General features: G+C 35.7%; 2 protein-coding genes across 2 annotated transcripts; both read right to left on the bottom strand.

Moving 5' to 3' along the window:
- Positions 1 to 812: 812 nt before the first annotated feature.
- Positions 813 to 6,614, bottom strand: LOC123550267 (uncharacterized). The gene is given in 8 exon segments (XM_045338692.2): positions 813 to 1,149; positions 1,527 to 1,569; positions 2,790 to 2,972; positions 3,364 to 3,489; positions 4,289 to 4,329; positions 4,332 to 4,511; positions 5,587 to 5,694; positions 6,457 to 6,614. Coding segments are annotated over 8 exon segments (936 nt in total). The 5' UTR covers positions 6,518 to 6,614; the 3' UTR covers positions 813 to 955.
- A 2,108-nt stretch (positions 6,615 to 8,722) lies between these two features.
- LOC123549446 (uncharacterized protein C20orf85-like) lies at positions 8,723 to 13,768 on the bottom strand. Its single transcript, XM_045337554.2, has 3 exons — positions 13,320 to 13,768; positions 10,675 to 10,756; positions 8,723 to 9,864 (listed from the first exon to the last, which is right to left on the bottom strand). Exons 1-3 carry the CDS (start codon positions 13,391 to 13,393, stop codon positions 9,610 to 9,612), a joined length of 411 nt encoding a protein of 136 aa, XP_045193489.1. The 5' UTR covers positions 13,394 to 13,768; the 3' UTR covers positions 8,723 to 9,609.
- Between the last annotated feature and the right edge of the window lie 1,450 nt (positions 13,769 to 15,218).

A 15,218-nucleotide genomic window follows, 5' to 3' on the forward strand; every position in this document is an offset into this window, starting at 1 on the left:
CACTCTTATAAAAACACGTTAATCCTAATTTCTCCTTTCTTCCCTCGATTTACTTTGATTTATTTATTTACGTTTGAGCGTAGCGAATTAGGAAATAATTTATTCTAATACCATTCGGAATCTTACCGATATTATGTACTTATACATGTGATTCTTACACTTGAAAATGTCCACAATTTAAAAGATTTAACGCATATGCTAGCACCCTACTTAACTTTTTTTTTCAAATATTAACTGAACAATCAACATTTTGTTTTCCATAAGTCTGTGTGGCGTTTTACAGCTACACCATTTATTTCCCAGAAATATCGACTTTTTCAGCGAATGGATAAAATGTGTGGATGTTCCTTAAGACTGGTTATTCAATTGAATTGTGCACAAGAAAAGAAACTCGTGTTTAGAATTCCTTTTCTACGCAAGGAAATGCCATCAAATACGTCCGGTTTGGCGTGACAACCAGAGGGCGGGCGTTTGACCTAACCAGTGTGGTTATATTCGATCTCGAGTCCAAGTTTTCCTTTTATGTTTGCTAACGAGGATGATTCGATGGTGTTCAACGCTCTGCTAAACTGCTGCTGACAAATTCTGCATAATTAAAGTTCCTCAAGCAAAATGCTGAGACCTAGACACTGAACTGAGCAGGGTATTTTACTACGTTATGACTCCACATATGTTGTGAAATAGAACATAAAACACAGTTTATAGAACAGAAAATATCCATTATTCTGATTCCGCTTCCTATATACAATTGAATCTATATGTTCACATATGTAAAACGTAACTGGCAGACGAATTTTCAGCTAACTGATTAATCTAAAACATTTTTCGAAGCTACAGTAAATATGAGATACTTTTGGTATTTTCTTTTCTTTTTCTTTTTTTCGTATTTGGATGAAACCATTATTTATATGTAACCGACTTCTAAAAGAAACTACTAAAATACACATTTGCCATCTCAGCAATGAATGTCAGACTTGGCCACTAAACATTTTAAGATAAGTTTTGACGGATCAGTTATGTATTCGATTACACCTTCACGCCCTTGTAGAGTTGACACGAAGAAACTGGCAGCCACTCCCTGGACAAACTGACGGTAGAGATCCAGCCTCGTATCATTTGTGGTCTTACAGAAGTGAGTTATGTGACAGCCTTTGAAGAAACGCAGATGTAATTGATTAATGCGATGTTCCACGAAAAAGCAAATACATAATTTAAAGCTACTAGTATTTGATTAAATTATTCAAGATATGAGTTACTGCTTATAAATAGACAAACTACTTATAAATCGAATCACATTATTTTATTTAACCGATATTCTTATTGGTCAAATGACGCCACGTGTTGACCTGGTATTTTCCATATCGAATTTGTAATTGCCACTAATGTTAAAATTCAGTAAACACGGACACAGAATAAACATCAGTACATAGTTTAGTAGTAACAGGATGCTGAACACACGCTGTCTCGAAAATCGAAAGACAAAACCTAGTATAAAACAAAGCAATGTAATGAAATTATACTTGTACCTTCCCATCCAAGGGGGTCCAAAATGTCACAATGACCAAAGTCCTGCTCAATAAAAAAGTTAAGATTAGGTAAGATGTTTTGGCAATACAAACCAATCTTAAAGATGAGAGAAGAGGACATACATAAAACATGTATTCGATATTTTTGTCACAAAAATCGCCGACATTTTCATTGAACCTGATGAGAACATTTCAGAGTTTTGAGGGACCAAACTTTTTAACCTAAAAAAAATTTAGTAAAATGAAAATTGAAGGAAAAAATATGTTGGCACATTTCAACTAACAACATAAATGTATCCACTCATTTCATTTATGTCAACATAGAGTGTCTCCTATTCAGTTCTAAGCGTATGACGTTAACGCCCGATGGTCAAAAACTGATATTTAGTGTCAGTTACCACCGGAGCAGTTTTGGATGTTGGAAAACATTTAGCAATGTGTGCGAATATATAACGGTAGTAGCGGGCACAAACATACCGTTCTGACCTATTTATCATCTGACTTAACTTTTCCACTGAACGAGACTAATTAAAGTGACAGGCAATGTTGTTCTCATGTTAAATCCATCTGCTAGGATTTCGTATAACACTGATTTAAAGAATTTTAAAATTCGGTTTAAGAATGAGAAAGTTTTGAGCATTTAAATCTTTTATCAAAATGGCGGCTATTTTGTTTCCATGGCAACAAAAAACAAAATGGCGGATTTATTAAATTTCTAAATACATATTTGAACTGTATTTACATACTTCTGTAAAATAATTTCTCTACCTTTTCCAGCTATAATGAAAGAAATTACCAAGTTTTACATCTTACACTCAATAAACATATGAAATTAATCGATTTGAAAGGTTATTTGCTAAATAAAGAATTCAACAATGTGTAAATGACATCATGGCCACCTCCATTATCAGCCATTTTTTAAAAATTCAAACTGCCATATCTTTTTCAATAGTGGTTCGATTTTAAAAATTCTTTCAGCGTTATGAAAGGTTTGCAGATGGCTTTCATATAAATTAACTTATTCTCAGGCTTTCCTTGCCCTTTTACTACTGGATATATGACATTTTCTTTTAGAAAACAGTACTACAGTACAGAATAAGTGAATATGTGGCTAACAGAATAGGTCACCATAGAAACTAAGATGGCATACATCACATTCAGAGCTATGAATGATTTGGGTTATACGACGATGCGTCACAGAAAAGGTATATTAAAAGTAGAATGTAACAATCAAGTATACACAGATGGTTGCAGGAAACCTACAGCTGCCTCCAGTGCTATCCTCGGGCATTTCCACTGCTGATAAAATTGTTCGAAGTCGTATCCCTTGATATTACAAGCTGGAAACCCCTCCTCCGCCAGCTGGGTACCGTACATAAGGGCGGGTATAGTATAGTTCACGGGCTTGCGAATCACTTGACTATACGGCTCCAAAAATGCTGTTGACTGGAAAGAGAAATATATATTGACATTAATAATATTCATTTAAACAATCACACATCCCATGACATGGTGACAGGGACCTTAGCAATAAATAAATTAACACTTTATACAGTAGGCCTACGTATGTATCACATGTACTGTTTTCTTGTGACGTTGTTCATACTTTTTAATGATCCTTTCCCCATTCACCCCACCTATCCTATCCAACCTTCCGTCCCCGTAACGAACACATGGCTGAGAAACAAATAACATTACTCCTGTACGAGTTTTTGGACCCGACAATACAAAACTGGTAGTTCACTCAAATTAAATGATAAATTACAGGTGCTTGAAGGCAATGCATTTAAAAGCGACAACTAAATTGGCAAATATAATAGTAACAATATATATTTACAATGAATGGATATTTTTCCATCTCTATCATGCGCACAGAAGTATCACACCCGGCGGAGTGACACATCAAGCCGATATAGTCCCAGCGTGGCACGGCTTCGGTTCGATTATCCATATACTTGATCAACTGAAAATTGAAAAATAAGTTAGGTATTCCATACTTAAGAAAACACACACACAGAAACAAACTTCAGATTATGGAAAAAAATATAGATCTACAGGACACACCTATTCTAGATGAGCCACGCCATGAGAAAACCAACATAGTGGCTTTGCGACCAGCATGGATCCAGACCAGCCTGCGCATCCACGCAGTCTGGTCAGGATCCATGCTGTTTGCTAACGATTTCTCTAATTACAATAGGCTTTGAAAGCGAACAGCATGGATCCTGGCCAGACTGCGCGGATGCGCAGGCTGGTCTGGATCCATGCTGGTCGCAAAGCCACTATGTTGGTTTTCTCATGGCGCGGCTCAGATTAACGAACCACATTTTGCAATTTGGAAAATTGCTTTAATGATACAGAAAACTTAAGCACGTCCATGGTGGCTAGTCAATAACAACAAAAGCAAAAGCTATGTATCATATTCTGTGCATTTCTTTAAAAAACATTCTGTATAATCAGAAAGAGCTTGGTGACACATTAAGGCTAGTGAAAAATATAAAAACCAGTCTAGGAACAAAAAAGATATAGATATTCAAATAATTTTACTAAATGGCAGCCATTACTTATATTATATAATTTTAAAGATTACAGTCATTTTCAATGTATAAAGTAAACAATTAAGTAATGCAGGTATTTTACCTTTATTTATGCAGGTATTTTATCTTTATTTGCAGAGAATATTACATTTTACCAAGTATGTTTTGTGGTAGCTGTAGAGACATCTAAATGTACAAAAATGACACACTAGCTCCAGTACTTACAAACTCTAGCACTTTGAAGTATTTGTCTATATCCTGGCCAATGTTCTCTTTCTTTCAAATCCTTTATCCATCAATGGAAAGTCATAGTCAACACCGAAGACGAAGAAGCCATGGGACGCTACTTTGGTAAGGAAAATGCTGTAGAACTCGGATGGAACCAGTGTGTTCAGACCGCCCAAGAAATAAACAACTGCATAGTCGCCGATCTCCAGAGGGAAATACGCTACAATGAAAGAAATAATCTATTACATAAGTCCATCTTGTATAGTTTTGGCTTTTTATTTAATTCTGTATAAGATGGCGACTAAGAGGAGTGCCCGTACAAAAAGCCCTCCCGCTGACTAAATGGAAATAAAGCCTGTTCACTGCTATCAAACGCTTCCTATTAAATTGTCAAGGCGGACGGAGCCCCTACCCACAAAATTTCAATGCAATTCCGTTATCTTGAACAGGAAAGGAAAAATTCTGTTTAGCATTTAAAATTTGACTATTTTTCAAAATCGTGAGAGGGGTTTGTCCAGATTGGTATTTACGAAGGAGGAGTTTTGTCAAGCTTTAAATCTTAACGATACCTGTAAAGACAGGCCGCTTCACCAAAGACAGCGATAGCCGGAAAGGGGTTTTATCCGGGGGAAGTTTTGTCCCACACACGATTAGGAGAGTACCTTGTTATTTTTCAGTTGTAGTTTTGGTATTTGTTGTTAAAGGAGCCTTTTAAGTATGAACACCGAGATAAAATAATAGCGGGAAAATTATAGTTTTGCGAAAAACGTAACTCGAAATTTGGACTTAGTAGCTCAAAATGTAAACCGAATTTTCGAATTACATAATAAAGAACTTTAATTACACCTAGCACTAAAGTTTTTTTTCCGTATTAAGAAGACTTCTGGTGCTTGCTGATTCATTATGTAAAGACATACTTCCTATTTAAGTAGATATTAATGATCATCATGAGCATTATTAAGGATCAAACAAATTTTGTTGGTAGTGACAAATGAAAGGCTCTGGTGCTGATAGGGACACTGGAGTGGGGGTGTGGGTGGGGGGGGGGGGGGGGGGGGGGACGTTGCCATAAAAGTAAAGTAAATGAGCTATAATATGTAAATGAGCAAAAAGAGCTATAATAATGCTTTTCAAGTTTCATATAAATCACAACCCTCTCTTCCTATGGTTTGAGAATAGTCTGCTAAACCTTAAGGCCTTTATGTATTTTCTTCTTGATTTGTTTTTGTTGTTTAGATGAATATGGATGAGACTGTATCCAATATTGTGGAACGCTAACGATAGATCTGATTCACCTTTAACGTGTTTTGGACTGTCGTCTGCAGTTACAGAAACCGTCAACTCTCCGACCTTCAGAGGGCCGTCGTTGTAAGGTACGCCCTGGTCAACATACAGTCCTGCACCTGTGGTCGTAGTACAAAAAGAAACACATATATGTTCAATATATCATTTGAAAGCTTAAGAAGTCATAGAAAATGTTCGAAAATATATTAGCGGATATAATCATTGACCTTCAGTATATATCTTTGACTTTTTTCATAGCATTTTAAAGTAAACAGTTTTGATCTCATGTTTGCACGACCGGAAGAGCGTGCTATTGCTTCAAACTAGACTAACCCGTAGACCATTATAATATTATGGTTTCAAATAATTAAAAAAGTAACATTCACCAATCTTTAAGAAAGGTCAATGAGTTTGTGAAGTGAGCAGCGTACTCAGTGAGTGGAAGACTGTTCGATAGACGTGTAACAGTGCTCTCAGTAACTGTTATGCTCAGTATTTGTTAATGTAAGTTTCATTTACAGTTACTGTTAACGTTCTAGTCTTTGATATCACTTATTTAAACTAACATTCACTGGTTTAAGAGAAACAGATGTTTTTTTAAAAAAAAAATACAAATAAATTCTTATCATTTCGCAGTTAGTGTAATAAAAAGTTGGCATTAAGCACTCAGCATAATTTATTTGGCATTTGGTATCTCTATGCTTTTCTCAGCCAATTTGTGTAAACATTCCCTGGTAAAAGGGGTAGAAAAAGAATATAAGATATTTTATTTACTCGTATAGAAGATAGAGTTCTCTATCATGTGATCAATATACCCTAATGTGTACATGTATGGTCTTGTAACTTTTGTACGTCACTTAAGGAATAAAATTATGGCTTACCTCCGGCAATCAAAACAAGAAATGAAAAAGAGAAAATTTCCTTCGATTTCATATTGCTCATTGTAGAAGTCCCAGCTTTATGATAATTGTGTTTATGCAATGTTTAGTCCACGTTTTACAATTGTTTGTACAATATTAGATTATATTTGTATATTATCAGCAGATAATGGTTAAATACGGGACAGTATACCCAATGTAGAGAACAAAATGATAATTTGATGAAATTTATACACAAATGAGCCGCGCCATGAGAAAACCAACATAGTGGCTTTGCGACCAGCATGGATCCAGACCAGCCTGCGCATCCGCGCAGTCTGGTCAGGGTCCATGCTGCTCGCTTTCAAAGCATATTGCAATTAGAGAAACCGTTAGCGAACAGCATGGATCCTGACCAGTCTGCGCGGCTGCGCAGGCTGGTCTGGATCCATGTTGGTCGCAAAGCCACTATGTTGGTTTTCTCATGGTGCGGCTCAAATATAGTCATTGTAATACTATTAATTTATCACATGTGTCACCCTTCCGACCACGATGGGAGTTCTGTAAGTTTAAGGAGTTTGAAACAATTATAAATAATAAAAGTGACATGAACATAAATATCAAAATACAGATACATCACCAAACAGGATATAAAATCTGTTTGTGAAGGGAATTTACAACACCTTGAGTTCGATATACTTGGAGCATTGAAAGCAAAGCTCCTTTCATTAAAGTTCTAGTCTTTGGTACAACCAACGGCACTGACATATGCGTCTCATCTATACACTGAGCGGAATGGTCCCAGACATGGGTAGGTTCTTCTACATGTTGCATACCGCATGATTAACGAACACTAGTAAAACTTTTAGCATCATGACCTGATGAAATATCAAATGATACACTTATCAATTATTGCATACTAGCTAGAAAGTCACTTTTTCTCCTTCCAAATCACGATTGTATTTAGGCCTTTTCCTCTTGTGAGTTGTAGTATGCATACCACTGTCACACTTAAGGAAAATCCATTAATTGATATGTTGCATATAAGTTAAAATCCATGTATCATTATCACAAGTTATTGTAATAACACGCAACTCAAGAACAAACTCACATATGAAAATCACACTCACTCCACATCTCCTGTCGCACCGTGCTGCACGTTTAATTGAATATTCATTTGGTACAAGTCCGCCAATACACATTACTTCTTTGCCAATATTGCCTACTTTCAGTAGGAGATACTATATTAAAGTCATTTGAAACGAGGAACTTGGATTATAACTACGTACACGGACGTACTTTTCATATTCATCATAAAATCTGTAAAAAGATCCTTTGGAAGCAAATAATGCAACCAAGAAGAATAATAGCAGACTCGGTTTGATTGAGTCTGTTCATGAGAGGTAATAAAATGTGAAACACCTCTCACGCCCCCGAGCACCATTATACATGTTGAATGGACTCCATGATCCCTAAGGACCAGAAAAAAATAACAACACTGAACCCAGACTTAGTTACAGCATATTATGTAACAGAAAAAGTGGTTTACATTAAGAAATCCTTCCACTGCTACATAATTGTATTTAAGTTGGTCTTAAGCTCACCAAGAACTTTTAAATATAAACATAAAATAGTTTGTGTACGATACTTCAGTCAGAAAGCTGATATAAATATTTGGTGCCCGTGACCGAGAAGTTAAGGTTACAGGCTTCGAATCACTGGTCAATCAACGCTGTGGGTTTAAAACCTCGTTTGAGGTGTTGAATTGTTTCAAATGAGGAAGCAATCCACTTGACCAGCTGAACCTTTCTAGTGCGTTTATGGTATTTTTGTTATACATTTCTACAATATATGCTACATTAGAGGAGTATTGAATAGTTTCATGAAACGGGTTTTCACCAACATACCATCGATGTAAAAAGACGGTTGTATCATTTACGCGAAAATTACTCAAATAAAGCCCCACTTTTCGTATGTTTTTCGTTCATTATTTTGGTGGCACTAAGGGTGTGATAAGACATACATTTTTTATCTATGGAAGGCCGTATTCGCCATAATGTTATAATAAAAGTCTGTGCGAAAACAATTTATCTATGGTTTCATCCGGGTGTCCAACCATGGTTATAATAATGCTCCGAGGCGAACCTGGGATCGTGGAGGAGAAAAACGTCAGTAAACGTTTGCATTGATGGAGATAAACCATTCTGCAACATTCATTGAAGCTTTTCAAATCGCAAGAATTTATTTAAGCAAGATATAAGACCGAACGTTCTGTTACTCTAGTAAATCTACGCTCCAAAGTTTTTTTAAAATGTTTTATTATACAACTGTGATATGTTTACACAGACATTCGAATAAATAAATCAGTATGCATCCTTGTCAACCATAATATAAAATTATAAAAGTCATATATATGTCTATACAAAATAACGTGTAATAATACTGACAAAGTATAAAACTGAACGGTATTGTAACACATTGCAAAGCCGTGGTTCATACAAAGACGAAAGAACATTCTGATATTGTCACATGGTCACTTTCACATATTTTCATATATTTTTATAAAACTTCAGTCATAACAAAACATGGATAAAACACTTTCACAATGCTTAAGGTCATAGGCAATAAATAGATAAAGGCAAACATCGTAAAATATCGGTAAAAATCGCCTAACTTCGGGACGGTCTGGGCTCTGGACAATTTATTAATGTTCTGCAGAGCTTTATCCATTACTTCATTTACCATAAAGCTGATCTACGACTGACCTATTTTGTATATTTTTCATCTTAAAATATTTTAACAGCAGACTTTATAAAAGAAATGGGAGTGGTACACCACAGCCGTATACGATATGGATTCTAAAGAATGAGCCAAATTTTACAATGTGGCAATATAATTTTCGTATCAATTACGGCATGTATAAACTTCTTTTATTGTTCAAAATTCAGATAAAAGCCTGGGGGAAGTGCGTTTGTCAACAAAATGTAAAAACTAGGTTTCTTTTAGCGCGTTGTGCCCTAGACAAAGGCATTCACGAATTATGCCGATATTTGCAGTTACCCATTATTATGATTATAGGTATGTTAGCTTAAACCGTCTACATGAGTCTCACAAAAACTTGCAGAAAAAAAAATCATAACAAGTATACTGGTGTTATTATTTTAGATTGGCATTTCCCTAGGAAATTGCTTCGGATGGCCAGTTTAACTGTCTTATAAGACCTCCTTTTGGATTTGCATATTTTCCATATTTATCCAGCGCTAGATCTCTGTGAGAGGATCGCCAGCCTATATTCTGTGCAGTAGTTTTCGGATATGGTCTAGGAGACGGATCAACTTTGATATACTTTTCTATAGGAGTTACAGGATGTGCTTCAATCGGTTCCACGTCTTTGTGTCGTTTTTCTCTTTTTGGCATATCATCCTTTACCAGCTGTAAGAAAAAGAAACAATTTTTAGCACATAATGCATGAATTTGTATTTCAATGATCTTCTTATTACATACAGAAATGATAAGTTTGAAACATTTTCTCTTTCCGCTAAGCACAACAGCTTAACTGTTAATTTAATCATGTTCAAGAATTTTAGTATACGCTCAAAAACCGTTGTACTTTGTAAACTACAATCGCGGGTACTCCTGGTGCTCAATAACAATAAGTACTAAGTTCATAAACCATATGCTCTGGGTACGAAATATAAAATAGGTAATTGGTCGAAATGTTACATGTAAGTTCGCCTACAGCTGCCTTTTAATATTTCAGATTTGAGTTTCATATCTTCTGTAACTCGGTTAAAGTTAAACTAACCGGACGGAGGACAAGACTGTGGTATAACTGGATGTAGGACAAAACGTGTTAACTGCCGGATAACCGGACGGAGGACAAATATGGCGGGGTACCAGGTAACCGGACGAAGGACAAAACGGAGGGACTTCCGGATAACTGGACGTACAAAACTGGTGGGCTGCTGGATCTGCTGGATAACTGGACGGAAGACAAAATGCGCGAACTACCGGATAATCGGATGGAGGACAAAACGGGCGGGCCGCCGGATAATCGGACGACGGAAAAAGCTGATGGGCTGCCGGATAACCGGACGGAGAGCAAAACGGGCAGGGACGTATAGACAACTTTAAGCTAGGTAAACGAACTTCAGCCACGCCTTATTTTCTGACGTAGAAAGTCGTTCCGGTATATGTCGAAGTTCTTATATATCATTTTAAAATATTATATCAGTAACTTACGTCCTCGTATTTTGTTGTTAGAAAATTCCAGTTATCTGGCCAGTATTTGGCCGCTGTTTCCTCTAGTTTGACATGATCTTTCCTAGAAATATATATAAGAATAATATATCACATGTATATAACAGCAGAACCACTTATCATAAAAGTGAATAAAGTGATATGCCAATTAGTTATCTATTCTGGTTCTTGCAAAACTAAATATTGTTCAAACTCATAGAGTAACGTGGATATAAAATCAAAGCCCTGAAAGGACTGATAGCCAGTACTTATTGGATGATATTTCAACCGATACACTTGAAGAATCAACATTTCATTGTGCATAGGCCGGTCATGATTTGAACAATGTTGGTAGAGGTCCACTAGACAATGCTAGATGCCAAATATCTAAGCTCTGTGCATTGCTGTTTAAGATAAGAAGATTTTTTAAGGTTTTCCCTACACAACTCTATGTAAAACTAAGTTTGTCCCAGGGTGGGGCCAATTTCAACCCTAAACCCTAAACCCTAACCCTAGAGCGGAGTGATTCTGAATATTCGAATGTGAATATAAAGTTCATTATCTAGAATCCGTTGCTGCTTGTTTTTGTTGTTTAAAACAGTAGTCCTCAGTTGCTCACACACTCACACAATACCAAGATTATAAAAAATAAATATGGGACTATTTTTACTGGTCCAGAATATTTGTGTGATCCGGTCACATAACTAAACGGTTATAACACACTAAATAGTTGTTGTTCTTTATTCTATATAAAATTGACCTATTTCCAATGACCGCAGCACACATCAGGACCCATTTTAAATTTCTGTAACTTACATTTTCTTGAAGAATATTGTCAGTGCTAACTAAAAATCAAAAGAAAAGTGGGGGTCATGTTTGATGCAAGAAAAATAATTTCAGTCAAACACACAAAATGCAAAATCAGCTAAAAAATGAGACCCCAAATTATACTGGTGGTGTATGATCTAAGTTTCCATGAAAAATTTTGTCATGTTTAGTGTCTGTATGCCAAAACGACGCGAGGTTGATTTAAAGCTATAGCCAGTTGCAAAAGCACTGGCTAAAAAGCAGACATTTATTATTCAATTTCTTGCACAGCTGAAATATGCTATCCAATTGCAACGGCAGAAACTTATTGGAACAGTCTTTTCAACGAATTTCATTACAATGTCATAGCTGTATATACATGTAGTATAAATTGAAAGACAGAGGCCAAGAGGTGACGGCAAAGTGTTGCGACGGGTTTTATCCGTCGTCTACGTATTTAGGCTGATCACTACCAAATAGAATGTAAGCCTCCGTTGGTCTAGTCACAAGTAGTCCAAATATAAATAGTACTAATCTTTTTTCCTTTCCTAGTGCATTTTCTCGGCAGCAACGTGCTTACTTTTACCCTACCGCGTTTCAGTATGTATCACTTTGCATTCTAATGAAATCGGCATGTTCCTATCGCATGCTAGATAAAAATGGCGGCGTAAGAATTTAATGTCACGAAAAGAGAAATTGAAAGAAGCGAAAAGTAGTAAATTCAGCGGGTTGTATTTAACGAACTGTAGTTTTCTTATATAAAAGTTAACACCCCTTTTTCTTTTTGTTTTTCTAAAGTAGCGATCTAGTTCTTTATGGGAATATAAGTGTCTGAAAATCTGATATGCTAGAAAATGTCGAAACACCGTTATGAAGTGAGTGGATTTTATATGAAATAAAGAACAGCTGGATTTAGTGGTGTTCAGCCTTTAGACGTACCGTCGTTCGTTTACGTTTGCCGATCCTTGCAAACACAACTGATACAAAAGAAAGCAACAAATTTATGTTAATCGATATAGATATTGCCCCAGGTCTACCACTTGTACATTAAATAGACCTCATAAATAAGTAACTTGTATTATCTGATTATGTTAAATTCTAATCCATATTGTAAATTATGAACGAGTGGCAAGGTAAATACACCTAGATCTCAATAGATTTTATGTTTAAACAGCAATACCCGCCTGTTTAAACCACTATATAGGTGATTATCCTAAAGAAAAACATTTCTGTATTTTGCGTTAATCCATATAGTAGAAAGAACTGATTTTAACTGATTGACGTAATGATTCGAATTCAAACTTTATTACCACTTCCAGTCCAACTGTCCTTACTTTCCTGGGTTTAATGTCAGTTTTAATACTTGCCGGGATTCCTGGGCAACATGCATATAAATATAAGAAACATATGGCTTATCAATAGCGTTTTGTTTGTCGGATTGATTTCCTAGAATGTTAAATATTACCTAAAAGACCACACCGATCAATGTTCTGAACAAATAGATTTTTGTTGTCTTTGATCTATTTATGGTTCACGATCATAGATACCACTTAAATATTTAATGAAATCGTCCGATCGTCTCACCTGTGTATATACAGGCTTTTTTTCTTTTTGGAGCTATATTCATATGCTACTGTCCGTGTCATAAATACCTGTATCAGTCTTAGACCTCTGATTTTAAGTAACATATACAAATCCTAACCCACATAAGGAAAAATCTGAGCGAGACAAACGAAATGAGTAAAATTAAAAAAAAAATCAAGAAAAGTTCATTATACTTTTTCAACAGTATATAGATAAAAATTCAGTTGAAAAGAAGAAAAACTAATTAAGACACTAACCAGATCTGATCCTGTGCGACGAAGTTACATTTTGAAGCTGCATTAGCCTGGGGATTGGTCCCTTTCGCCGCCATAACTTCTAATTAAGCCGACAGCTTTCGTATTTCTTTAAACACAGTCTGGATAAAAACAAATCCTTTCAAAAACTATTTCCACTATAAATGTTTATGTTTGCGTAACTTCCTCCCAATAAAATAAAAGAGGAGTTGGTAAAATACGATAGACGCCTCGTTCCTAGCAACGAGTACTTCACAATAACGAATACATACGCTTAACAATCAGCTTGTACGACATAACACTTTCCATTTCCAATTAAGTGTGTATACATAAATAGATATTGAAGTATTTTACTACCCGTGGTTAAAGGATAAGTCATATACATAAACGCATTTGCTTTAAAAGTCTTGTTTGTAATGTATACCTGTCAATCGATAACCGATAGTTAAAGTCTTATTGTCCGAAAATAAAATGTTTTGCACACCTAGCAAAACTATCTGTATTAATCCAAATGCCATCTAGAATCCTAAATATATTAAAGCTATTCATCTTAAACAATGTAACTAAATTAAACAGATCATTTTCTAAATCCTTGCCAATTTTGGTTAATAATACCACTATAGGCTTAATTAAGTAAATCATATCATACACCCTTTATCTTATTATTTAGAAATATATATTTAGGAATATTGATCTGACAAAAATTGTTCTGAAATGTATAATATGTGATGCATTTGAATATTTTTTTGTACCGTTTGCAATTTTTATAAAAAAATTCATTATCACCTTCATCATCATCATCATCATCATCATCATCATCATTATTATTTTTATTATTATTATTATTATTCGATAACAGTAGTTATTTCATAGCGCACTCCTAACCAGCCTCCCACATCCACAACAAAACATTTGAAAAGTGAAAGTTTTATCAGTTGTTTTCTGACTACCCAAGGTGTTTCTTCTAGATAACATAGCCTACCGTCACCAGTTTACGAATCAATTAAGATTTTATCTAAAGATGTTTATATGGATGTAAATCAAAAGATCTTTGGTTGACAGTAAAACCTTTTTTTTTTAACAAATAAAGGCTGTCTCCTTAAAAAATACTATTAAGTGAAAATGATACTTTTATTAATGACCAGCAAGAAGTATGCAGTATTTTAATAAGCTTTTTGTAAATGTTGTCCAAGGTATAGGAGCTTTTTTTTCGTTTAGAGCAAGCCTATTATTTTAACTGGGGACTATATATATCGTGTATAATTGAAGGTTCCAAGTGCACCGCCGGATGAACACAGCTGTGGCGTGTCTAAAAATGTTTTTGGTATTTGTAACATGTGTAAATGTTGAGTTCTGCTCAACCCAGGGCTAGAGGGCGTGGGCGGTAGCATGCATTTCCACTACCGTCCATCAACAGGCTCAATCAAACCGATCATTTTTGTCGTGTTGATCGACCTGTGGAGTTTCGACTTTTTCTATCAAGGCTTATAATTCTGACATAAGAATTGCTATGTACATAATACTGTATGTACAGAAGAGACTGAAATAAGATATAACAAGAGCACCACAATGAGGAGCAATATACGCATTGACCCCTAAGTGTGACCTTGATCTTGAAGCGAGCCATCCGAAACATGCACTCTGGACGTCGTCTCAATGTGGTCAACATTTGTGCCAGGTTTCTTTAAAATCCTTCAGGCAGTTCAAGAGTTACATAGCGGACACGAAACAAAGTCATATGACATTTGACCACTAAGTTGACCTTGACCTTGAAACGAGCCATCCAAAACATGCGCTCTGCACGTCGTCTCGATGTGGGAACCATTTGTGTCAAGTTTCTTCGAAATCCTTTAAGGGGTTCAAGAGTTACAGAGCAGACACGGAATTGCTAACGGACGGACA

This window comes from Mercenaria mercenaria, chromosome 6 (genome assembly GCF_021730395.1).
Source record: "Mercenaria mercenaria strain notata chromosome 6, MADL_Memer_1, whole genome shotgun sequence".
Taxonomy (NCBI): Eukaryota; Metazoa; Mollusca; class Bivalvia; order Venerida; family Veneridae; genus Mercenaria; species Mercenaria mercenaria.

Coding starts and splice junctions, on each gene's coding strand:
- LOC123549446 (XM_045337554.2), bottom strand. CDS start 13,393: ATGGCGGCGAAAGGGACCAATCCCCAGGCTAATGCAGCTTCAAAATGT. Junction 10,757..13,319: donor GTCGCACAGGATCAGATCTG/GTTAGTGTCTTA, acceptor ATATATTTCTAG/GAAAGATCATGTCAAACTAG. Junction 9,865..10,674: donor TAACAACAAAATACGAGGAC/GTAAGTTACTGA, acceptor TTTTTCTTACAG/CTGGTAAAGGATGATATGCC.